Here is a 27,327-nt window from a genome sequence, read left to right as displayed (position 1 = left end):
AGAAGATAGATATTACTATTCATACATCTGTATATATCTATAAATTTTTTTATGTTAATATAAGCATGAGATATTCTAACAAGTCACCAAACAATATGAATCTGCTTAGAGGAACAATATATTCACTTAAGAGAATGACTTACCTCTGTCTTTTAAAATGAGGACATTTATTCAGTGTGTCTAAAATCTGACTCATTGGTCCATAGACATCATTCATTTTAATGCTTTTTACCATATTTTTCAACAGTTCCTGGTTAAATGAATTATCACCTTTTTGCAATAAATGGACCATTGGATACTTTTGGGCTGTAAAAGAACAAAAGAGCAGATGAACAAAAGTGTTCTGTGTATAAAGCAGAATGTAATTAAGCAGCAACTGATAGCTATTTAAAAAGCTACGAAGCGGTAAAAATAAGGGCAATAGATAAAAGAACTGAAATCTAAGAATGAAGATAGCAAAGAAAAAAAGGAAGAAATAAGACAAACAATGATAAAAATAAGCTTTTTGTGGTCTCAAATACACAGTAACTAAAAATACTATTTTCCGTAATACAGCCCCTGGAAGGAATTTTACATCAGCAGCCTGGGATGGAAACAAAAAAACAGGTAAAAAGAATAGGGACAAGCGATGTGCTAAAAATGGAACTCGACAAAATATAACCCCTCCACCACATACAGAGCATCACTCAAAAAACAAAAACCCCTTGACTTCCATAGTAGATAACACTAAAAACATCAAGCTTAACACTCACTCTCAAACAAAAGAGTACGATTTTGACCTGTAAGACAAAAAGTAGTATAATAAAAGTCAGTTACTCATTAGTTTAGGCTGTTTAAAGCAAGTAGAGAGCACTCTTACATGAAGGAAACGGGCATTCTATGGCAGCACTTACTGTGCGCGTTCCAGAGGATGTACAAGGGCTGTCCTGGGTCCTGATGTAATTTCATATTGTCCCACAACATCTGTATTAAAACATATTTACTGTCTTCAGACATACAGTGGCGAGGAATCTGTGTTGAAGAATAAAAAAATACTCATTAATGATCCTTACATGATAATGTTTTGTAAATATTTTATAAAGATCCTTAAAAATATTTTTTAGGATGTATGGGTGCAAAAGAGAAAAGAACAGAAAAACCATTGGTTTGTATGCATTTTATAACCTACTGAAGGGAGATGACCTGAGTTGAGAAGTCAGTGGTCCCTAAAGTCTCAGATTTAACAAAGTACTAAGATCATGAAAAGTTAGTCTTGACCAGCTTTCAACTGAGGCTCCACAGAAAGATAAATCCAGAAGCCCCATTCTCCAACATTTCAAGACCCTAGCACAGATACTCTGAGTTAACCTCTCAGTCACTCCTTCACTGACAATCCAAACACATGCACAATCACAGATGTGAAGTACAAGGAGAGAGAACACAAAGCTCCTACACTGAGACACCTTGCCCTTTAGTGGCAGTGACAGCATAATGAAAAAGGAAAAAAAATATAAAAAATCCAAGTGAACATACAACAAACCACCTAAATGTTAAATGAAAATTTAGAGGAATGAAGAGGACGGTAGCTGGCACATGACTGCAATGTGAATTACAGCCGTCCTCCTAAAGCGTTAGGCTTGTTCTTGAAGGAGGTATGAGGCATGAGTGGGGCCAACTCACAAAGTCATCTTATAAGAGTCATTTACAGTTTATTCTTGAGGCTATAACAAAAAGCCAAGCCCATTTTGTGTAAACTTTTATAAGAAGTCCAAAAAACACGACTGTCTTACTGCTGAACTGCAAGAAGAGAAATTATTTACAACAATTTTATTGATTCGGATGGTTATTAAAAATATTTAGCATAAAATTACTTTTTTCTCATTAGGAATATACAAACATCGCAGTGGTGATAGCAGCACTGAATTTAATCCTTCTTCTCGTACCTTTGAATACTTGTTACAATGCTCAGAAGAAAGAATCAATCCAGGTAAATTACTGGGTAAGTCAAGACGTCTAAAATACCACACCAGGTTCCAAAAAACAATTGGATGATGGTCCACAAAGTCTGCCACTGTTATTGCACGATCACCTTCATTTTCCAATAAGCTTTCAAGTTCCTTCCACACCACTAGTGGACTAAGATATGGAACAGTGATAGGATCTGGACTTGGGAGGTGCCATTCTAATCCTAAAGAATCCTGTTGAGTAAATAAAAACTGTAAACAGCAAATACAAGATGATGATACTAAATCATTCTTTTACATGCCTGTCAATGACTTCTACATAATTAGAAATGTAATTGTATAATATAACAAGTTACCCTTCTTAATAAAATTGAAGCTTATGAGGCTGTTTAGTACAAGGGGAACAAAATCAAATGCAAATTATCAATATCCAAACTGTAAAAAAAACACTGAAATACGTACCGCAGCGCCCTGTAAGGTGGTCGGCAGGCTGCCTGTAGGAACGAGCTTCTGCCCGCCAGTGTCTTCCTGATCCAAGGTGCCATAAGTACTAACACTCCTGGCCATTGGAAATAACGGACATTTTGACATAGCTGCTTTTGATCTATCAGCAGGGATCTGAATACTTCGGGCACATGTATTTTCCAGCGGCTTAGATTTGCTTGGGCGTTAAAAAAGGAAAAAAAAAACATATCATTCTCTAGATTTATTTTATTTCATCTGACCATGTTCTCTTTAGAATCAGAGCTGCAGGTAGCAAAGTGAAACAAAGGAAAGATGTAATCTGGCTTTGTCTTGGGAAAAAGGACACAGTTTAAAGTAGCCTAGTCATGTTAAATTTCCTTTTTATCCAGTAAACTTTAAATATAAGTCATTCATTTGTTCAAAACATTTAGTCGACAACTTATACTGAGAAACCACAGCAGGCCCAGGGATACAAAGCAGAAACAACAGGCACCTATTCCTCCAGGAGTCAGAACCAGTGGGAGACAGCCAAAGAAAGGGCCACAGCAGACCTGTGATGAAAGAACGCACACCCCCAGACTCGCGGTCCTGTAGTCTAAGCAGTCAGGATCAGAGCAGGCCGGTGGGCCACACCAGCCCGCCAGTACCATGTATGCATTTTCTTCTGCACATGCAGTTTCCAGTGTGACTTCTGCTGCCCCGCCCTATCTGCTGCATTTGGCACTTCTCCAAAATGCAGATGATACTAGCCTTTGTTCTAGGCACAGATTTACTTGTATAATTCTTAGTTTGATTTTGACAGTTCATCTAACAGCTCCAAATATTTTCTTAGATTATTAAATATTCCTAAGTAGAAAATTAAATACTACAAAGTAGAAATATGTTAGTACTGACTTAATTCCTCAAGAGAGAGAGAGAAGAGAAAGATGTTCATTATAAACTTCAAGTTTCTACAGAATTTTTACCTTTAAAATAGTAAACATTATCAATATGTGAATTATACAGCTTAAGCTCTGGGGATTCTTGAGGTATCAACTGTTTTTAAAATCATTTATTTACTTATGGCTACACTGGGTCTTTGTTGCCGTGCGTGGGCTCTCTAGCTGTGCTGAGTGGGGCTACTCTTTGTTGTGGGGCATAGGCTTCGCACTGCGGTGGCTTCTCTCGTTGTGGAGCACGGGCTCTGACTGCGGGGCTCAGCAGCGGTAGTGCACGGGCTTAGCTGCCCTGTGGCATGTGGGATCTTTCCGCATCAGGGATCAAACCCGTGTCCCCTGCATTGGTAGGCAGATTCTTAACCACTGGACCACCAGAGAAACCCATAAAGCATAAACTATTAACTGTTGAAATATTTAGATTATTAGAAAATTTCAATATTATTTTAATTAGGAATAAGAATTTAAGATAATAAATCTATTATATAGAGAGATTTAAATCTTAAAATGGTCAGCTAATTTTTCTATCATAAATGAAAATATATATGTTGTTAACATATAGTTCCACACAATCATAATTACCTATTCAGATCAAAACTCCCGTGAACAGAGAGAAGAGATGTGTCAAGACCAGAGGTTGATGTTGAGATGCAAGACTGCCTTGTCTGACTTGAAAAGGAGGATGGAAAATGTATATTTTCTGTAGACGGGCTTGACTTCAAAAAGTATCTGTAATGTGAAAGAAAGGAGCTTTTTGAGAAAAGAGACAATCTAGGAAACATGATCCTTAAACAAGAAGGAAAAAAAACAAAACGTAAATCATTACCTTCCAGGTCGTCTTAAATCTCTTATCTCTATATTCAGAAAGGGCAAGAAAAGATTGCCACAAAACGGGCAGGTAGTATTGAGATTTGAGTCATCTGCTGTCCAGCCAGCCATGATTTCCTCATCGTGGACCAGACAATCACAGGTTTTACACCGAGAGCAGCTTGAGATAAGGACCTATGGGAGAAATCCGCACTTTACAAAGTAAGCTAGTGAGTGCATAAAATTATTTCAATTAACAAGTCTACTGGAAAACTAAAATTCAGAATGATTTAGAAGTTGCAAACAAAAAAATGGATTATCATCAGTACATTATATAATACACTACCTATTTCAGCTAAGTTTATTCCAAAATTTTTGCCTGGAAGGGAAACTTGCATTTAAGTGAGCATCTTTACCATTATCCTGCTGCTGCTAAGTCACTTCAGTCGTGTCTGACTCTGTGAGACCCCAGAGACGGCAGCCCACCAGGCTCCTCCATCCGTGGGATTTTCCAGGCAAGAGTACTGGAGTGGGTTGCCATTGCCTTCTCCATACCATTATAATTATGTACTATAAAAAGTGCCATGATTTTATTTGGCTTCCCAGGTGGTACTAGTGGTAAAGAACCTGCCTACCAATGCAGGAGACATAAGAGATGTCAGTCCCTGGGTTGGGAAGATCCCCTGGAGGAGGAGGGCATGGCAACCCACTTCAGTATTCTTGCCTAGAGAACCCCATGGACAGAGGAGTCTGGAGGGCTACAGTCTACAGGGTTGCAAACAGTTGGACACAACAGGAGACTTAGCATAGCACACACACAAACAAACACACAATTTTATTAATGGAAAACTAAACCCAAGCATTCATTTGTTAATACACAAAATAGGTACTGGTAATTCCATGTTATAGATCTGTGCTACTCAAAGTGTGGTCACCAGAGAAGAGGTGGTCCAAACTCTTACTGGTTTGTGATGAGCTAAGTAAAGAAACTGAGAAGAGGATCTGGGGACCTATAAAGTTAACTGGTCATGCCTGAAACAGCTAAGTTGGTGATCAACAGATTTTACAAGAGTATCAGCCATGACAGATTGGAAATTAAAAACATCAACAACCAAAAAACCCCTGATCTTTCATTACAGACAGTTTAAGAAGCATTGCTAGAGAGAAATGTAAATACTGTTGTAATTACATTAATAAAATATAGAATTCCTGAAGCCATCAGAAACTCTTTAAATTGCAACATTTGTGTTCATCATTTATTTCCAACTACATGCAAATTTATTTTCCAAATTTATGCAAATTAGTGTGAAATAGCAACACTCACAAATGTATTTGGAAGCAATTTTTGCACAAAAATTAGGGGAAAATTTTAAAGTATAAAAGTAAAACCTTTTCACTGTAAGAAAATGGGATATAGCAGCATATCCAGCAGATATATATATTAGACTGATACAAAGAATGAAAAACATGACAGAAAAAGTGGACACAAATGCCAAAACCACTCCCAGTATCCTCATCCAAAAAGTGTGCCTACAGTGAAACTACTTAAAAGTGTTTAAGAAGCGAAATAACTATTGAAAAAGGACATACATAAAACAAAGGTCAAATATAAATGCTGAAAATAAAAGTGCTATCAAAGTATGGAACTTTTCTAAACAGAAAAAGTCATAGACATTTTAAGTTTATTCAGGTGTAATATACATTCTGAAATTTTCAGATGCTATATATTTATCACTCTACCAGAGACTATCAATATTTAAGAAATTTTATTAAGTAACACATGAAGATATTCTTTTGATTAAAATTGTACCTCCATTGCATAGTTCTGGAAGATATTTGTATTACTCGTGTTGCAGGAAGATGCCACCTCTGATTTCCCAGGTAAGGCAAACTTGGATAAGGATCCTGTTCATTATTAAAAAACAAACAGCAAAACCATTAAAATTAATAAGAAAGGATGTGAGAATCTCTCACTCTCATAAATTCTCTGGTAAAATATCAAACTGTCCTATTTAAAATTTAAGAAAAAACACATACATAATGAGAAATGTTTTTCAAGTGTGCATTTGTCTTTTGCATATACACCTAAGGAAATGTGTTTTAATTCATTACTCACTTATTTTCATTACTCACTTATTAAGCACGTTGTATGTACAGGCTAGAAAGCATACTGGTTGTTTGTAATTACTATTTTTCTGTTTCTATTCTTACATGTTTAAGATACAAGAAAGTGTTTAGTTCTAAGGTTTAAAAAGTATAAAACAGCTGATCTTATTTCTGCTTTATAAGACTCTTTAAAATCTCTAAGAGTAATCTTGCTCTTAAGCACTAGGCAAGAGTTTCCAAGTATATTCTCAACAGCAAAGAGATGTGAGTAGGTATTAAAAAGACAACAACAAAAAGTGAGACTAGTTCTGTGGTCAAGTCGATTGCTGACAGTGGCTATATCTAGTTAGGAAAACTGGAGGTAATCTATACTTTTTTCTCTGTAGTTACTACATTTTATGAATGAACACTGGTGTTTTTATAAATATAAAGGTATTAAAACAAAGTAAAGGTATAAACTAGTGGTTCCAAGAAACAGAGAGGACAGGAGAACATGAAATACCACCATGGGGATGCAATCAGCATAATCCAGACTAATGATCCAACTGCTTCAGCAAATAAATCACAAGAGGAAAAAAAGCTCTAGACCTTCGTTAGCAGAAGCCCCTGCCTCACAGAGATGCAGAGAGAGCTGAAGCCTCATATCATCCTAGATGCTTAGAAATAGTTATCTGCAATTCTTTCCTGATGGTCTTCCAACAACCTTCTGTAATTTCACCTCCCTCTGCTAAAGCTAGTTCAAAATTGCTCTCTATTAGCCTTGACTAATTCAATCATTTACGCTGGCAGTCTACCTTTTGTATCTAATCAATCTACAGCACAGAATATTCTTTTTAGCAAAGTGAATCAGGATATGAGGTTATCTTATTTAGTTCAATAAACTCTTCTTGGATGTTAGAAAAAAATAAGAGGGGGGAGCTAATCACCTGATTATATGACAAGTGGGGGAAAACACAGGGAATGAAGAGGAGAGGGAGTTAACAGACATCAAATAATGCAACAAATAGACCCTGTCTGGGTCTCAACTTGAACCATCTATAAAGAGTTTTATGAGATAGTTGTGAAAGTTTAAACTATGTATATATTTTATATATTATGTAATAAACCTTGACACATTAAGGAATATGATGATATTACAATTTTGTTTTAAAAAATGAATGTTTCACAAAAGATACATACTGTGAAAAGTGAAAGTTGCTCAGTCATGTCCAACTCTGTGACCTCATAGACTATACAGTCCATGGAATTCTCCAGGCCAGGATACTGGACTGGGTAGCCTTTCCCTTCTCCAGGGGACTTTTCCAACCCAGGATTGAACCCAGGTCTCCTATGCTGCAGGCAGATTCTTTACTAACTGAGCTATCCTCTAAGGTCTAAAGGGCTTCCTTCCCTTGTGGCTCAGCTGGTAAAGAATCCGCCTGCAATGCGGGAGACCTGGGTTCAATCTCTGGGCTGGAAAGTTCCCCTGGAGAAGGGTAAGGCTACCCGCCCCAGTATTCTGGCCTGGAGAATTCCATGGACTGCATATAGTCCATGGGGTTGCAAAGAGCTGGACAGGACTAAGTGACTTTCACTTTCACTTACATACTGTATGACTCCATAAAAATGTTGAAAAATGGCTGGCTATAGTGTTAAGATAATGCTCACCTGTGCAGGGAGTGGTGAGTGGATGTGGGCATGAGAGGGGGATCTGGGTGCTGTTATTGAACTGTTATCTTAACCTGATACTGGTTATTCAGTTGTTCTCAATTTGTGACATGGACAATATTTACATACATAAAAATGCACACAGTACATGTATAACAGAGTAAATAATACATTTCTTAAATAAACGAAGTAACTTTAATAAAAAGTTTAAAAAGATAACATTAAAGTCCTTATGTTTTAGAAATACACGCTGAAGTATTTATGAATAAAATTATATATTGTTTGGGACTTACTTTAACATAATTCAGTGGGGCAGGAAAAAATGTTGGCAGCAGAAGACAGAGGGGACAAGATAAAACAAGACTGGCCATTTGTTGGTAAGTGTTGAAGTTGCATGAAGGATACGTGGGAGTTTGTTGTGCTATTCCTTCTACTTTTGTGATTGCTTGAATACTTCCACAATAAAAGCTTTTTAAAATAGTAAAGGTGCAAACTTAAAAAACGTTATAATGCGTTCATTCCTCACATCATATACCAGGATAAATTTCAAATGGATTAAATATCTAAATCAGGAGTCAAATCTACTTTTGTATGATCATAAGAATGATTTTTACATTTTAAAAGCACTGTTAAATATATATATATATATCCCACAAAACTTAAACTATTTACAATATGGCCCTTTATAGAAAAAGTCTGCTGATACCAGAAAATGTTAAAAAGGGAACGAGAGAAGTATTGAAGAAAGTAGTGTTGAACCTAGGGGAAGGCAGAATCTTTTCCAAAGACTCAAAACCCAGAAGTAACAGGGCAAAAACTGATACAAAATTGAAAACGTTTATGAGGGGGAAGAAGACCCCGAAATTTAACACGGTTGGAAAAAGCATCTGCCATTGATATAAAAGGCAAAGGATTAATTCCCTAACATAAAAAAGAGCTATTAAAACTTAAAAAAAAAAAAAAAAAAAGGTGGTGGGGGGACCAACAAGTTAAAGTTAAATGTAGGCAAAAGACAGTTCACAGAAAGAGTTCCTGAATGTACAAACAGATATGCAATTTAATTTATAAAATAAATATAAGTGAATATTAACTGAAATACACTCTTCACCTATCAGATGGCAAAAATCCAAAAGTGTGCTAAACATATTTTCTTCACAAGGCTGCTGGGAAATAGGTATTCGTCTACACTACCTGTGGGAATACAAAATTGTATACCCCTGAGGAAGGAACTTGGCAATATCACTTCCAGGAAGAACTTGGAAGCATCTTCTAAAGCTACCTTGGCAAAAATATAATATGGCATATGTGCATCACAGCATTATTCATAACAGTTAAAGACTGAGCATTTAAAGTCCATCAACAGGGAAGTGGTTAAAATAAGCTAATACAGTCACACATGATGAACAGTGCAACCTTAAAAATGAGAGGGGGATAATGCTATGTGATGGTATGAAATGTTCTTCAGAACACGGTGTTAAGTGAAAAAAGCAAGTAACAGTTAATTGTTTAACAGTTATTTTACCTTTTGAGTAAGAAGACAAGGAGGTATGAAGAACACACAAACACAACACACATGCTTTTAAAGAAGTACATATTTTTTAACAAAGCAACAACGAAAGGATAAATCAAAAATGAACAAAAATGGCTGCCTCGAGGGACAAGGAGAAAACAAGCCAAAGGGATGAGGGTGGAAGCCAGAGCTCTCTCCAAGCGCCTTGGTTCTCTGTTGCGTTGAGCCATGCAAATCTTTTACAAAATTAAAAATATAAAGGAGGAAAAGTAAAGGTACCACGTATCAAATGCAGGACGACAGAAGGGTTTGGACAAACCTTCTAAGGAGGCAGAGCCTTCCAGGCTTGTTCTGCTGAAATCAACTCCCTTAGTCCCTGAAGTGGCGCTGCTCTCCTGAGAAGTGGCTCCTTCCAACTCATGGCAGACATCTTCATCTGTTAAAGAGGTAGATTCAGAATCCTGGGCTCCCACTGAAGAAAGACTGGTACGGTCAGAACTTTGATCCTAAGGACATAATTGTAAGCTTAATTTCCTTCATATTTAAATTTAAAAGGTCACTTCTAAGGCAGAGGAAATGCCTAATTACTCAGATGATCAATTAATCAACATTATAACTTCTAGGGGAAAAATAAAACCAATCAATTTTACAAGGTCATCCTAATTTGGACAAACATGAGCTGGAGATCAATTTTTACAGCAGCATTTCTTAGATCAAAGCAGATACCTGTTAGGTAACTGTTAACTTTAAGCCTTTATTGCTAATTTTCTTCCCTGCAAATCCTGGTCCAGGATGATATCACCAGAAGATTACATTTTATTCTCTTTTATTTGTTCACATTTTATTCTTTTCCATAGCAATCCAGGTTATTATTCCTGGATCCCATGAAAGTTACTGTGTAGTCTGGGTACTGTTATAATCTCTTGGAGAATGTTGTGCTATTGTTTTAGCAGACAGTCAACTGAGTTATGTTCAGCTTGTAATTTGTGTTTTGATTTTTGTAGGTGGTGATTTAATACTCAGTTTAATTCTCTAAGCCTTGTCCTCCATGCTGGTCTGCAAGTATGCCATGCACGTGTAAGCTCAAGGGTGAGGCGGATACTTGTGTGGGCCATACACAGAATCAGGAATCCTTCTCTCACAGCTTCCCCTCATACTCTCCTGCCCAGAGACCCCATTCCCTGGTTCCTCTCTCCAGGAAATACGGGGATTCTCCTGAAGTTTTAGCTGCCAGGATGCCAGGTCATGCTGTGATAGGGACCTGCTCTTGGGGCAAAGATGCATGAGAAAGAAAATGGGAAATTTTCTCCACAATCTGTTGCTTTTTTCAGAATCCTTAGATAGTTGCTGTTTTGTATTTTGTCTGGAGTTTTTAGTTATAAGTTGAGGGATGAGTTTTAGTGGCCTTATGTTACCACAGTGGAACTAAAATTTTCACTCAAATTTTTAAAGAATATTTTTGCTGGGTACAGAAAAACACGTCTGCAGCATTTTCTTTCAGTACTCTGATCAAGATGTTTTTCCAGCATCTTTTGACATCACTTTCTATTCAGAAGACAACTGTCAGCTTTCTTATTGTTGCTTTTTTTTTTTTTTTTTTAAAGAAATTAATGCTTTGAGAAACTTACTTCCAAATTACTTTTATGTGTTTTTAGGTCATAAAGAGCATCCAAGAAAAAAACATATACAGTTTCCATAGGAATAAGGACAAAAAAATGGAGTTGAAGACTACCCCAAATGATATTTCCTAAAGGAAAAAAATGTAATATTTAATTTTTTTTCTTGAGGCAGGGTAAGTGAACTACATACATAATAAATAAAATTTTCTTACTTTACAAGGAGGAAGGACTGTGATCCTGTTTTTGATGCATATTAAATACAAAATCCACTGTTCTGATCAAGATGAGGGAAAAAAGATCATTCTTCAACACTTCAGCTCTCATGCAATGAAACCCAAAGGTCTGTTGAATCCACCTTTTCGATTCATGTACTGCCTATACTTTCTCTTCTGAGACACATTTATGCATAGGCATTTACAGGGCCATCCACCTTTTTCCCTTTCGTGGAGGCAAATCCCATTAACGTCATCATTTCTATTCCTCTCTCTGTTGTGCCCTCTGTCTTCCTCAGTTATCTGACGTTCTTTGCTCTTTATTTCTTTCTCCTCCTCAGCTCTTCTTTGAGTTGAGAAGGGGACGGAAATGTGGATCTCTGTCGTCTTGGGGACCTGGAACGCCTTCTGTGTGGTCTGAGAGCGGCTTCTCCGATCTCGCTCCCAGGACCGCGACCCTTCTCGGCGCCTGCGTTCTCTTTCCCGGGATGTGGCCCGGGACCGCCTAAGCTCCCTCTGCGGGGAGCGGCTGCGGCTGCGACCCATTTGGAATCTTCCTTCAGTACAAGTCGCCCCGGAAACGTATTGTTGCTCTTTTGAAGGTAATATATATCTTTTCTTTGGCTCCTTTTAAGATTTTCTTTGTATTTCATTTTCGTCTAACATTAGATGCCTATTTTGGCACTTATTCTGCCTGACATTCACGTATCTTCTAAATATGTGAGTTGACATCTTTAATCACTTTTGGAAAATTTGCGGCAATTAGCTTTTAAAATTTTCTTTCTACCCCGTTCTTTCTTCTTCTGGAACTCAATTACATCAGTGTTAGGCAGTTCCACTAAACTGCATATTCTTTCCAATATTTCCCCCCCCCCCCCCCTTTTTGTTCTGTCTATACTTCCGTGTGGATATTTTCTACTAACTCCCATCAAGTTCACTAATCTTTCTTCTCCTGTGTTTTGTCTGCTGTTAAATCCAACAACTGTATTCTTAATTTCACATCTTTTTCACTTCTAGAATTTACACTGGTTCAATAGATGATTATCTGGGGAAATTTTCCATCTTTCTAGCTTTTTTTTTTTTTAACCCTTTCCTCTATTTTCTTGGACATAATGCAATTACTTCCAAGTATCTTGCTAATTCAAATATTTAGATCACCTGAAGGTGTATTTCCTCCACCATCTGTTTTTCCTGTTTTTAGTTATGGGCCTTGTCTCTCAGTATGGCTGTTTTTCCTTTTGGCTGCACTGGGTCTTCATTATGGCGCGGGGCTTCTCGTGCTGTGCAGCGCAGATCTAGAGTATGTAGACTCTACTTACAACACCGGGCTAAGCTGCTCTGTGGCATGGGGGATCTTAGTTTCTCAACCAGGAATGGAACCCATGTCCCCTACATTGGAAGGCAGAACCACTGGATCACCAGGGAAGTCTGCCAGTATAGCTATTTGTAATTTAATTTTAGAATATAAAAACTACCTAGAAAAAACTGTAACTCCAGTTAATGTTCTGTTCCTCTGGAAAGGACACACTTTTTCCTGTTAAAGCAAAGGCTGATTGGTTTGATCTAATCACAGACTGAGCTGAGTCCAGCACAGGTTGCAGTTTTGGTCAAGTGCAGTCTACCTTTGGTTTGCTCGTGTTCCTAAGGCATAGCTCTGCAAGAATTTGAACTAAGGGCCTGGTGTGTGTACCAAAGATTCCCTGCCTCCATTCCCCTCAGCTCCCAGCAGTTAAATTATTGTATTCCCAGCACCATAAAATTGCTGAGAACTTTATCAGAGACTTCTTGCTTACCTTTTCATACTCCTGTTTCATGCATTATTTGGAAAATATCTTGAAAGAAAAAAAACTTGTGTATCTGAGGACTCTCAAATTTGTCAAAGGGACAAATATTTTTGTCTCTCCATTTCCACAAGATCCCCAAAGTCCTGCTGGCCCCCTCACCTCTCCACAGTCCTCTGATAAGACAAAGCCTGAATTCACAACCTTTTACTCTGTGCTCAGAATAAGCAAATACCCTCATGGAAAAAGTAGCTATAGGACTTCAGCTCATCTCTGCAATTCTCCTCTCTAGAGTCTCGCCCATCTATTTTTTGTTGTTTTAGCAGTTCTCTGATGACTTTAAGCAAGTACTTAAGGGTACCTACTCCAGTATTCTGGCCTGGAGAATTCCATAAACTGCATAGTCCATGGGGTCGCAGAGAGTTGGATGTGACTTTGACTTCACTTCTATATTTCATCTAGCTTTTTGCTTTGGGAGGTATGTGGGTGTATCACAAGGTACTCCATTCTAACCAGGAAGAAAAATCCTATGCCTAGCTGGTAATTTTTGAAGGCAATAAATAATGAAGCTCAGTAAGCACTTTTATTCCAGCTACAAATCACTTTCTTTCAAAATTGAACTACAAATATAACCTTAGTTGGTGAATTCTTTCCTTTTGAAGTTGTTATTCAAGTTCAAATTCTGATACTTACAAACCTTATGCATCCAAGAGTCCTTTCTGTAAAGCTGTATTTTAGGAGAATGGTAAAAACACATCTTTGCAAGTAAGGGACTTCTGGTGGTAGAGGAGGGTAAAAGGAAACGTAGAAAATACTAATAAACCTACCTTTGATGATGTGGTGTACATGGTGAATCTTGAATACCATTTGCTTGCTTTCTCGGCAACTCCTTTTCCAGCAGTGAACATACTGTTTCTTAGAACATCTAGTTTAGGTACTAGTAGTGTGTCTAAATTAAATGAAGGTGATGAATGGGTTAATGCATCTTGAGATTCTTCCCTAAATGGACAGGTAGGTGAGAAGGCTGGAGAAGACCAGAGTCTATCCCTTGGCCTGTCCTCATTTTTTGAGTAACTTTTGGATTTGGTAAGTCTCGCTGGTCTGGGAGAATTAGGAGGCAGGCTAGATCTTCTGCATGCCTTGACCAACGGTGGACTTTTCTTAGTGGTGACTTTATCATCACAGGCCCGTTGTAAATCAATGCTCGGTGTTCGACTTGTCAACGGACTGCTCATGTTATTCATATACATCTCAATTTCTTCAGCTAAATCCCGCCTAGCAGATGGTGTTGAAACACTTTTGCTGTCATCCTCCTCCTCTTCCTCCTCCTCTTTTTGCTGCTGTTCAGTCTCAGCAACCAAAAGTGAGAGAGGATCAAATCCTGTGGCAACATCAGTTTTTTCAAAAGGTTTTATTGAAAAGCTGCTGTTCAAGCGTTGACTCCTCTTGGGATTTTGTGGAACAATGTACCTCGCTTTTGAAATATCTGTTTCATTGTCTAAGTCTTCTAAGTCAAAAATAACAGGAGAATCCACTTTATCTGCCAGACAATTAGAACCATCAAAAGGTATATCATCATCACTCGATTCCTTTTCTACACTGTCTCTCTTTGATCTTAAAGACGGTTTTCCAATATTAAGACTATTTGGTCTTGTGCTTTTTGAGATTACATTTGAAAGAATTTTTGCATCAGCTCCTAATTTTTCAACCATGTTTCCAGGGTTTGCTTCCTGGTTAATTCTATTGAGCATAAGTCCCATCAGTACTCCTCCACTAAGATTGCGGTTTCGATTTGCCCAGGACATTTGCTGCTGCAAATCAGGCTCATTGTCACTTTTATGTCTTTTCCTGAAGCATCTACTTTGAATGTTTCCTGTTTCATTTGCATCCTCAAAAGACGATATTAAGAGCGGCTCAGATGTGCTTTCTAAAAAACAAGAAAAGTGCTTTTAGCCATGAAAAATGTAATATGCAAATATAAGTTGTCTTAAATATTTAAGATACCAGTAATAAAAATGATAACAGCAAGAATTTATCAAGTACCTGCTATTTCACAGATGCTATACTAGGCACTTTATTTACATTATCTACCATAATCATTCCAACATCCTTATGGGTGGAGGAAAAGCTTATACTCGGAGATTAATTACCTAGCCCAAAGTTACCTAGCCTTTAAGTGACAGAAGTAAGTAAGTGAGTAAGTGTTAGTCACTCAGTAGTGCCCAACTCTTTGCAACCCCATGGACTGCAGCCCATCAGGCTCCTCTGTCCATGAGATTTTCCAGGCAAGGATACTGGAGTGGGTTGCCATTGCCTTCTCCAAGGGATCTTCCCAACCCAGGAATCGAACCTGGGTCTCCTACACTGCAGGCAGATTCTTTACCAGCTGACCTACAAGGGAAGCCCTAACTGGGATTCAAATCAAATATGAAGGGTACACTCTGAGATATAAGGATGCACTACTTTTTAAAATTTATAAGACTAATATTTACCCTTGGTACATTTATAATAACAACAATAATAATGAATTTATGTCCATTTCACCGAACTGATTAAATAACAATGGTTATACAATTGTGGTTGTGCTAGATAACCTTAAGATTCTGAGTCTTCTGCCTATAAAAATAAAAATAAAACCAAAAACACTAAGCCAAACCAAAGACAGCTATGTGAGCTTTATAAATAAAACTTATTTTTAAAACTCTAAATCCTCATGACCATAGATGTGGCTAAATAATTTTACTTTTTCTTTAAATATTGATTCAAGTTTATAATACTTGAATGTGAACAGCCACTTTCTATTCAGAAACACTGTTTGCTGCTTTTAACCAGAAGCAGAAATCAAGACTTTTGATCACTTTAATTGTCCTTATTATGTGGGAGTCTCCTAAAGCATTAGTCAGGTATAGTATTGTCAGCTACTCTTTTTACATGTTTTATACAACAGAATTAGCTCTCTATACCAGGCAATTACGAAAAATGGGCCTTTTTTCCTGTCATATGATGCATTCAGGTAACAGGATAGGAGATAAAAGGGACTACTAGAGACCTTAAAAGCCTACAAACTAATACTGTTAATAAACATATATTAATAGCATTAACAAGGAAAACAGTATAATAGAGAGGTAAAGTATATTCTTTTTTTCCTATATCAGCTTATGATTAAGAATATAAGAAACCAAGAATACACTTTCTTCTAATATTTTGGGAAACTTTCTACTGGACAGTTTATATATTATTAAAGACTTGGAGGAATCTTATAAGCCAAAGATAAAACTCAAGGACTGCATTTAAATAGAAGAGCAAGGGTTCCTTCACAAAGTTAAGAACTATGCAAATGGCCTAAAGACAAATAAAGCTGGTTATCCAGTTATACCAGGGGTTGGCAAACTGCACCACTGAGCCAACCAGTCTGTGGACTGTTTTTATGCAGTCTCAAATGGTATTAACATTTTAAGAGTTGTACACATCACACACATAAAGAACAGGCAACTGGATTTCCCAGTGGTGTGGTGGTTAAGAATCCACCTGCCAATGCATGGGACACAGGTTTGATTCCTGGTCTGCAAAGATCCCATATGCCACAGAGCAAGTAAGCGTGTGTGCTACAACTACCGAGCCTGTGCTCTAGAGCCCGGGAGTTGCAACCACTGAGGCTCATGTGCCCTGCAGCCTGTGCTCTGCAATGAAAGAAGCCACCACCACAAGAAGCCTACGCACTGCAATGAGAGCAAAACCCCCACTTGTCACATACAGGAAGCTTGTGCACAGCAAGGAAGACTCAGTGCACTTCAGCAAAACCCAGCACAGCCAAAAACAATAATAAATTTAAAAAATAGAACAGGCAAGAGAGACTGTATGTGGCCTGTAAAGCAAAAATATTTACTGTTTGGCCATTTACAGAATAGTTTATCTGATTCTAAGTTGATATACATGCTAAATTCTACCAGACTAGGCTGGATGCTGCTCTAGCCCAGGGGTTGCCCTTCTTTAGATCTGTGAACAAGCTATAATCCCTTCCTACTATACAGTCTTGACACATTGCTTCCCATTGCTTGGAATGCTCCATTTCGATTTCTCCTTCAGAACTCCTGTGTGCTCAGGTGCTCAGTCGTGTCCAACTCTTTGTGAGCCCATGGACTCTAGCCCACCAGACTCCTCTGTTTATGGGATCGTTCAGGCAAGAATACTGGAATGGGTTGCCATTTCCTCCTCCAGGGCATGTTCCCAACCCAGGAAGTGAACTTGTGTCTACTGTGTCTCCTGCACCAGTAGGCAGATTCTTTACCAGTAACTCACCTGGGAAGCCCATACCCTCATTTATTTTCTATTCGTTCTTCAGATGTAAGCTCAAAAACCATATTACCAAGGAAGCTTTCTTGACCCATGTCCCCTAAATCCAGGCTAGTCTATTACATGCTCGCACCCTTCTTGACAGTATTTAATATCAGGGTGTTTTCACATTTACTTGATTATTTGATTAATGTTTTCTCATCCCTCCCATGTGTTTCTCTATGAAGTCTGGGACCATGTTTATTTTTTATTCTTTACTATATCCTAGGTAGCACCTGGCATATGGTAGCAGGTAATAGGTGTGCAAAAAAAAAAAAAAAAAAAAATACCGCTGAATGAATACTGTCTTCTGGGAAACAACTGCAGCCAACAGACCAACCCAGAATATAGCCCAGCATAATATATTACATATGACACGTTATAGCTCAATGTAGTGGCTAAAGATAAAAAGCTAAAACACACTTAAGGCAGAATGAGGCCTAAAAACATATTTCAAAGTATGTTTTCAAGTTTAGAGTATGTTTCACTTCAGAGTAAATTTTTTTGTGCTTGAACTCTCAGTAATTCAATATGCATTTATCAAAATGTTAAAATTCCTGGGCTTCCCTGGTGGCTCAGTGGTACAGAAACTGCCTACCAATGGAGGAGACTTGGGTTTGATCTCAGTCCTGAAAGATTTCACACACTGCGGAGCAACTAAGCCTAGGTGCCGCAACTACAAAGCCTGTGTTCTAGACCAGGAGCGTGACTGCTGAAGTCCGCGTGCACTAAGCCTGTGCTCTGCAACAAGAGAAGCCACTGCAATGAGAAGCCTGCACACCGCAACTAGAGAAAAACCCACCCAGCAACGAAGACCTAGCATAGCCAAAGACAAAGAAAGTTATTTTTAAAATGTTAAAATTCCCAAGATAAACATTAAAACATGTCTTTGGTTATTCCATTCCCACATCTTTTGGAAGCTGTCATTTATTTATGTAATGATATAAATAAAATATACACATACTGCACTGCAAAACATAAAGAAACCTGAAAGGTGTTTTGAACCCTAGGAGTACTGGTATACAAGACAAAAGATGCAGAAAAGTTAAGTATTCCTATAAGTCCCACATACAGTCTTTGGTAGGAGTGATAAACCCCAAGTACTTAACAGGAAAGTTTTCAAGTCAAAAATCTTAAGGATAAACTAACAACTCCAGTTCACACCTAGGAAACCTATCACAGGCTTTGAAAAAGTGACTTGTTCAGCACAGAGGGCAAAATCAAAAGCCATATGCTGAGTCGGATGCTGATGACTGACAAAATGTCAGAAACACAGGTTCGTTGACAATCATGTGAAAACAGAAAGTTCATAAAAATAGATCTAAGAAAACCGCGAGCATGAACAGAAAGGAATAAAAGAACAAGAAAGCAAAGATTACCAAAAGCCAGTTATTAAGAATCAAAATTAGACAGTGATTAGGAAGAATTAAATGGTTGTGAAGCAATTATATGATACCAATGAAACAATTTTTAATCTTTAAGTTATAACAATTATCTAACAAAGAAATGTGAAGAAAGACACTTATAGATCATTTAACACTTTTTTTTTTTTAATAGCTGCAGCAGGGGTCTGCACACTTTTTCTGTCAAGGGCCAGACAGTAAATATTTTACCCTCTGCAGGCCATACAGTCTCTGTGGCGACTCCTCAGCTCTGCTGACACAGTACCAAAGCAGCCATAGACAATACAGGAGCAAATGAGCTGGCTGTGCGCCAGTCAGCCTTTGTTTATGAACACTGAACTGTGATTCATTTAACTTTCATGTGTCACAAAATCAATAGTAATCCTCTTGATTTTTTTACCATTTAAAAGTGTGAAAAACCATTCTTTGCTTGTGGACCTGTACAAAAACCAGGCTGCAGGCCCACTCTGGCCCATGGGCCACAGTTTGCTTACCCCTGAACGAGAGGCATATCTACTTATGCTGCAGAAAAACAAACATCACAGCAGCAGGGCCGCTTACAGAGATAGCTCAGCCTTCACAGCACAGGTCCTTCAATAACTGTTTAAGTTAAAATGATGCAGAATTGAGCTAATACAAAAATAAAATAATTATGAAATCAGACTGAAACACGAGAAACACTGAATCTTAGGTCTGTTTTGTTCCCTAAGTTTGTGAGACCAAATATATCCAGGATCCTAAAATGATTTTTCCATTAACTAATTGATAACTTATGTGACATGCCAATAGTTTGGCCAATAGAAAACTCATGCCTGAGTTTTCTCATCTTTGAAAGAGTGCTAATATTTCCTCTCTCACTAATATAAGCACTGCTATAATAATAAATACAAAATACTATATATGAAGTGCTTTGGAAAGAAAAAAATATTACGTATTCTTATCTAAACTATCTGAAGAACTGTCCTTTTGCCTCTGAAAACCAAGAATAATACAAAGGCTAAGGAACTCATTTAAAAACTGGGGAGATGTATAGTACCCTCAGAACTGATCATCTTACTTGCTTCCCATTTCCCCTCCCCAAAACTTCCCACATTCTAAACTCAAAAGATGGCTCGTGGCTTGTATGTACCCTTACTTTGTTATAATAAAGCTTGAACAAACTGTATGATAAAACAGAATTTAAACTACTAAACTGTACCGTTGAGAGGCGGCACAAATATTTAAAAAAAAAAACAAAAAAAAAACCTTGGAGAATTAAGACTTTAAAAAAATAGTCACTAGAAATACAGACACAAGTTATTCTGCACAGAACAGGAGGGTACTATTCAACTTACCTGTGCTTTCTCCTGATATTTTATCAGCACTGTTACTTGTACCATTGAGGCGAACTATACTGGAAGAACTTTGATAACCGAGCTTAGGAAGACAGTCGGCACTTCCCTTTGCACTCTCACACTCTGACACTGTAAAGATTAAAATGCAATTTGTTTAGATGTAATCTATACACATCAATCGGAGAAGGCAATGGCACCCCACTCCAGTACTCTTGCCTGGAAAATCCCATGGACGGAGGAGCCTGTTAGGCTGCAATCCATGGGGTCGCTAAGAGTCGGACACAACTGAGCGACTTCACTTTCACTTTTCACTTTCATGCATTGGAGAAGGAAATGGCAGCCCACTCCAGTGTTCTTGCCTGGAGAATCCCAGGGACGGGGGAGCCTGGTGGGCTGCCGTCTATGGGGTCGCACAGAGTCGGACACGACTGAAGTGACTTAGCATAGCATAGCACACACATCAATGGAGCCATAAGGAGAAGTGGCTTTTAGTTCTAAATAGCCCCACCCCAAAAAAAGTGATAAGAAAATATTGAACACCTCTGTATCTATTTGTCAATCAGAAATAAGTGATGTCATTTGAGTCATCAAGGTGTGTATCAAACAGCTAAATATTGGTCATGCATGAGGTCCACACATACAATGCATGCCTTTTATATTTATTCTTTAGTTACGAAACACTGCTTTTGATGGGGAGAGGTAAGTGAGAAAAATATAAATCACAGTCCATTAATAAAAGCATTAAGTAAAAATATTATTAAGCCCCAGGAAAAAGCCACTGTTTGAAGAAATATGTATTTCTACTATAAGAATAGTATTTGATTGGAGAGTGTTTTGCCACTGAGACCACACACTTCACAAATAAGGTATTTACATGCTGGAATATTAGGTGGTGGAGAGGGCTTATAATGTGAGGAAAGAGGAGTTTCCATGGGAAAGTAAAAAACAAAATTAGTACTTTGACACAAAGTGACTTGAATTTTCTATTAATGTAATCTCACAATTTTATACCATATCAACTTAGAACCTACAGGAACTAGAATCACTCCCTTTCTTATCTTTTTCTTCTTGAATGTCCTCAGTGGATGTATCCCCTCTTCTAACTTCATCCTTAGATAACGAATTATATCCAAGGTCAGACTGGCCACCTGGAAAAGGAAAAAACCCTATGTTGTTTATCATAAAATTCTTTAATAAGAGAAACTGGATTAGAAGATACACATTGGTATTTAGGTTTACTCATAGAAAGTTTTCTGGCTAACTTCCAATTGAAAGCATTATTTTGTTAGCTCTTCCTCATCTCTATTAATGTAAGAAAGGAATGATCACAAAATGATCACATTTCTTTTTGTCTCCACATTGTAGTCAAAAGTAACTATGTGTGTTTACACTACTATCTGGGCTCCAAAAGACACAGACAAACCAAACATTCTTTATTCAAGTCCATGACCTTTCTAGGTGAAGGTCTGAGATCCAACTAAGCAGTGGAGAAGAAAAATCTGTAGGGAACTCTTAACAGAACACCCACACAGATCACTGAAGCCAAATGTCTAAAAGATCTAACCAAAAAATGGGCCTGTTTAAACTTGTTGATACGTAATTAGTTCTCTGAAAATGCAACTGAATAATTACTGAACTGCGCATGAGTGCAAATACATGGGAATGAGGAAAAAATCTAGTGTTAAATTTATTAAGCAAATGTTGCAACAATATAAGAAAACTTCTAATTCACTTCTATTAAAGAGGCACTCTATAACTTTCAGCAAATTGTGCTCACTAGAGTGGCATCAAAACATAAGGTTTTGAATCCTAGTTCTTGATCTTAGGAGACATGATTTTAAGTAAACCACTTAACCTTTCTCTTTGACTCTCAAGTTCCCAGAGGTATAATGTAAAAGGCTGTTATATGAGAGGCCACACATAAAATGATTTTATAAACTTGCAAAGAACTGCTTAAAGAAACTGTACTATCATTAGGTGTTTACCTTAATATCTTTTTTATAATTTTGAGTTTGTATTTTTTTCTAATCAAAGTTTCAGCTCTATTTCCAAAGAAACAACGAATTAAAAAATGCAAATATAATCTTGATAAAATTCAAGGTTTCATTAGGTTCTTCACTGAAGATATCCTTTTTAAAGGCCATTAGTTAAAAGACGGAGCTCTTCATTTTTAAGAGATAATGCCTGAGGATGACCACTACAACTCTGATTAAATTCACAATCGCACGAACAAGAAACAAAGCCAGCCAAGGAAGAACTATGAAAATGACATTTCAATGTACACAGCTTATATTTATTACTCTCAAAAGTACACGTAAAAAGAGATAAACCAAAATAATGTTAAAATTTGCAGAGCCATAAAGTCTTCATGTTTTATTATTAATGCTTGGATTTTTAAGTTTAAAGTTTCTGCTCATTAATATGAAGCTCTTACACTATATTCAAAAATCATGTCTAATTTTTTATAATGTACAAATGAAAAGGGCAGAATTATTCAAATAATATATTTTTTATGTGTGTTAGTTTTCATAACACAGGAAGCTTACATACAAATCTTTTAATGAAAGTAATGCTATCTTCAGTGCTAGAATGCTGTAAGTTTTAAATATGTTTAAATTTTTTATTGTGATTTTTAATATAGACCAAAACTCACAAGAAGTTGCAAAAATAATACAGTAGGAAGAGTTCTTCTGTACCCTTTACCCAGCTTCCCCCAATGATAATATCTTGCATGAAACATGGAACACTGTTGAATCTTGGAAACTGATGCTGATATGGTACTATTAACTCAGATTAGGGATCTAAGTTTCTTTCTTTCAAACCCTAATAACATAAAAAAAACCTCTCATAACATGCTCCTAATACAAAGAACTTATCCTAAGAATAGGATATGATAAAGAGACCTCTGTGCTATTCAGAGTTAATTGGATTATCATGGGCTAAAAACTCAAATAAACTCTCTTAACCTTTCATTTTGACTCAAGTAGAGAATGCATAAAATTGCATAGTTATTAAATATACTGTCAAATGCTTACCATATAAAATTTAAAAAGACAATTAAATATATCATTGAAAATTAAAATCTAAAAAAGACAGGTTAGCAAACTTAGTTCTTAAAATGGATTGCAATAAATGTATACATAAGCACACACAAACCTGTACTAGATCTATCATCGGAAGCATACACTTTGATTGAACCCATATTAAACGGCGCCTGCTCCACAGCCTGTGTCCCATGACCACTATCCATGCTGCCATGGCTAACAGCATCCAGGTCACTGCCATCTGCTTAAGAACACAATTTGACAGCATTTTACTACTCAGGGAGATAACCAAAAATACATACTAGTTTGTTGTTTAAGCTAACAATCTACTAACACTGATCATGAAGACTGTCTCATAATTAGCAAAATACAACTATAGCAAAGAAGCCTATCATGAATTACTAATGAACACTAAAACAAGACCACCAAAGGTTGATAACAGTTACAAGAAAAAAAAGTAAAATTTGGTACTTTTTAAACGGTAATAATAATATTAGAATTTGCTTAATGACAATAAAAACTAGAAAACATTATTTTGAAACACTGAAATTTCCAAATAGTGTACATTATAACTAGTCAATTAATTTTAAAGCAAAAGTACAACATATACATCCCTTAAAAACCTGTGATTACCTGAGAGAGCTGTTTGAGATAAATTCGCATGCTTCTTTAAAGCTCTTTTGAACTGTGCTACTCCTAAAACAACATTTCTCACTTTTGTCCAAAGAAAATATCCACTACGACTCCTTGAAGGCCAAGTACTTTCCAAAACAGCCTATTCAGTCAACAAAATAAAATAATTAGTGAAATAATTTTTATAAATGAACATTCATTAGCTCTAGAGTTAATCTAAAGAATAAACACACTGTACAACCCAAAATAGAACAAAAAATCTTATTTTCAATTTACAAAGTATATTTTAGATACTCTAAAATAAATACCACAAAACCCCTGCATCATTTATTTCTGCCATTAAACTAAGGTTGTAAAATGACAAAAGTTATATTTAAGTCAAAGTAATTACCTTATTATAATAGCCGTAAGTAATAGCATTTGGGTCAATACCAGCTTTCTGCATTTCAAAAAGCACTCGAACTGCAAGCACTGGCTGATCATACTGTCCGCAGAGCTGCATAAGAATGCGGTAGCACACCTGGAACACAGACGTTTTGAGAGTGTACAGCAGCAAAATATCTATGTACATACATCTTGAACAAAATAATAAGGATAACTGTTACCTCATCAGGTGGATCCATCTTCTTTGACTGCATTTTTTTAAGTACATCATATGCTGTTTTCAGAGCCCTGACTTTTGAATGGCATACTTTCACATAAGCTGGGAGACAAATAAACCAGAGTCCATAACAGTGACGCAGCAGACACCTAGACCACATCTGAGGAATGGAAGAATATCTCTTGGCAATTTTATGGGCTGATTTAATTTCCTGGAAAAAAATGCAAGGATCTTATTAATAAATTTACATACTTAAAATATCCTTATTTAACGGAAGGCTGAACAAGTGTAACTCACATGCTTTTATAATGTTTCCCTAACATCTGTCTATAATTAACAAATATTCAAGCCTCTGCTTTAATCTGTATTATACAATATGTAAAATAAAGTTCAAGGACAAGAGAACTGGTTAATTTTTTGAAGTCAGATTATTCTACATTTCCTTCACAATGCTTCAGGGAGCATGATGTGGGGTAGTACTATACGGGAGGAAGAGTGTCATATTTATTTTTGTTCTACTGCGTGGTTACATGAAGAATACAAAATCATCAAAGCACCTGTTTTGTTCTTCTGAACATGGGAGAAGGGCTACTAGGACTACTTGATTTTGAAGGCAATTTGCTCTTTCGTGTTTGTAGAAATCCTTCAGGTCTCTCAAATAAAGTGTTCCTAAGAACTGGAAATCCATTATAGCTGTTTTTGAAAAGAAAAGAAAAACTCAAACACATATAGATGATCATACTGGTTACAAGCTAAACAAATTATGACCAATAACTTCTTAACTCATTTTAACTTATTTTAACAGTCTTCCTCCATAAGGGTTTGATATATAATCAACAAATATTCATACTAGTGATGCTTTTCTTACTATAATAGTTAAAAATGTAATAGCCAAATACATATTCAAGGATATATTTTGGAGAGAAAAAAGTGAAACACATTTAAATTTTGCTAAACTTGACATCAAACTCCAAAGTAACTCAAACAAATTTTATGACTATTCATGAAGATAAATAGCAAACATATGAGATAATATGAGAATGGGTAAAAGGCCCACCAAATCGATACTGTTTCAGACAGGAGAGTTATTAATATCATTGCTTGGATTAACATATTACTATAGAACTTTCCTCTTAAAAAACGCAAATAATATAAGTCAACCAGGACAAGCTCTCACATTATTATGAAAGGATTTATCAGGTTAGCAAAGTAGATTCAGGGCCTCATTTATGAGAAAGAAAATTGAAGAAGCTGGAGAATAGGAAGAAATGATTAGACTGGGTGACTATGAGGAGGTGGACCTAATTTGGGTGCTAGCGTACTGTGTTTGGGCATTTAAAAGGGAGCAGCAGGGACTTCCCTGCTGCTGGGACTGGGACTCCATGGTCTCAATGCAGTGGGCCCAGGTTTGATCCTGGATTGGGGAACAAGATCCCACATGCTGCAACTACATGCTAGATACTAGATACTACGTGCTACAGCTGGGGCCCAGCACAAACAAATAAATACTAACAAATGGAAAAAAAGGTAGCAGCAGCTGGGTAAAAGCAATGCTAAAAACAACAGAAGAAGCCTCTGAGGAGCAAACCTATCCTACTTTAGATTATTCTTAAAGGCATATAAAGAGTTTTAATTACCTAAGAAGAAAACTAACTATAATAAAAGATAAACTGTATCTATTATATGTTATTATAGGTAAACCCAACAGAACAAGAAGCTATTAGTAATGACTGAATATTAGGTAGGAATAAAATCGCAAAGAAGTTCAAGAAAATCATGTCCCTTAAAAAAGTTCACTGTATGTATATGGTGTGATAATAAGACATACAGTACATCTTATGGAAACTTACTGTCTTATCATTTTATACAGACTATGTAAGGATATATAAGAATTACTACCTCTTACTAACAGGATCCACTGTGCCCATTAAAGACATTTAAGTTTATTTCCAATGATGGGTATGATTACACCAAAATCATATTAGTAGTCTCAAGGAAAAAAAATGACAGACTCTTCTAAAAAATGAGAACTTTTAAAGATAGTAGTATTCCTTTTAAAGGACTAAATCTAAAGGCAAATTTTAAATTAAATAATTAAAACCAAACCACAAAAATAAAAAGAAAAACAAAACTATATTAATGAAATATACCAAAAGATGTCTCTTAGAAGTATAATGTACAAAACAGAAAAAAGAAATGAGATCTCATTTAGAAAGAAAAAGAGAAACTATCAGAAATATTTTAAATGTCTTTGAGAAAAGGCAGACTTTTAAAAAATTATATGAGCAACATCAGCAATAGATAAAAATGAAGGGTAGGAATCAGGTAGCTTATGAATTCATCAATATTCAAAATATCAGTTACACCACTTGTAAAAGGAATAATTTAATCCAAGTGATAAATGAGGATGTCCTGAAAAATTTCTTTTCAATGAAAACACACTATGATTTAATTATAGGTATAAAATGGTTTTAGAATCTTTAAAGTAAGAAATTATTATGGAAAATTTTAAAAATCATTTAAAATCTGGATGGAATTGCCGTTTTAATGGTATATTAGATATGTTATATATGTTTTATATATATATATAACATATGTATATAAATGTTATATATATATCTGTGTGTGTGTATATAAAATACAGATCTAGATACTATGATAAATCCACCTCTATCATAACCCTATCAACTGTGCTCAGAGCTTTTCTCTTCCCCACTAGACGATCATTCAAGTCTATGTACCAAGCACTTAGTGGTGTCTGAACAAACTTCCTAAATTAACAACGACTAATTCCAACAGTTTTGAATTTCCTTGACTTTAAAACTCATGGAAAAATTAAAAGCCTAAAAAAATTAAATCATACAAATCAAAGTCACAAATATCAACTCTAAATTAGATCAATTTTTTTTTTAATTGAAGTATAGCTGATAATCCTTTTGTAAACCAAGGTTACAT

The 27,327-nt window shown here is 36.4% G+C and overlaps 1 protein-coding gene and 1 pseudogene across 6 annotated transcripts in view; both read right to left on the bottom strand.

Annotated features, from left to right (window-relative positions):
* Positions 1-27,327, bottom strand: part of DENND4A (DENN domain containing 4A) — a 124,844-nt gene that overhangs the window by 13,057 nt on the left and 84,460 nt on the right. For 3 of the 6 annotated variants that reach the window (XM_044925411.2, XM_025296299.3, XM_025296298.3), the window contains 17 exons: positions 24,930-25,065; positions 24,377-24,583; positions 24,163-24,291; positions 23,772-23,913; positions 23,251-23,382; positions 21,126-21,242; positions 20,095-20,223; positions 13,853-14,952; positions 9,733-9,919; positions 5,961-6,055; positions 4,170-4,345; positions 3,926-4,072; positions 2,406-2,604; positions 1,923-2,177; positions 894-1,011; positions 753-779; positions 144-306 (listed from right to left, as the gene is read on the bottom strand). In XM_044925411.2, coding sequence (XP_044781346.2) covers positions 144-306; positions 753-779; positions 894-1,011; positions 1,923-2,177; positions 2,406-2,604; positions 3,926-4,072; positions 4,170-4,345; positions 5,961-6,055; positions 9,733-9,919; positions 13,853-14,952; positions 20,095-20,223; positions 21,126-21,242; positions 23,251-23,382; positions 23,772-23,913; positions 24,163-24,291; positions 24,377-24,583; positions 24,930-25,065 — 3,459 coding nt within the window. The remainder of the gene's footprint in view (positions 1-143; positions 307-752; positions 780-893; positions 1,012-1,922; positions 2,178-2,405; positions 2,605-3,925; positions 4,073-4,169; positions 4,346-5,960; positions 6,056-9,732; positions 9,920-13,852; positions 14,953-20,094; positions 20,224-21,125; positions 21,243-23,250; positions 23,383-23,771; positions 23,914-24,162; positions 24,292-24,376; positions 24,584-24,929; positions 25,066-27,327) is intronic. The other 3 variants (XM_025296300.3, XM_044925412.2, XM_044925413.2) reach the window with 3 other exon arrangements.
* Positions 9,933-13,846, bottom strand: LOC123328227 (annotated as a pseudogene).

The sequence above is a fragment of the Bubalus bubalis genome, chromosome 11 (genome assembly GCF_019923935.1).
Source record: "Bubalus bubalis isolate 160015118507 breed Murrah chromosome 11, NDDB_SH_1, whole genome shotgun sequence".
NCBI lineage: Eukaryota > Metazoa > Chordata > Mammalia > Artiodactyla > Bovidae > Bubalus > Bubalus bubalis.
The sequence above is the reverse complement of the archived record's forward strand: the minus strand, read 5'-3'. Positions and strand labels throughout refer to the sequence as shown.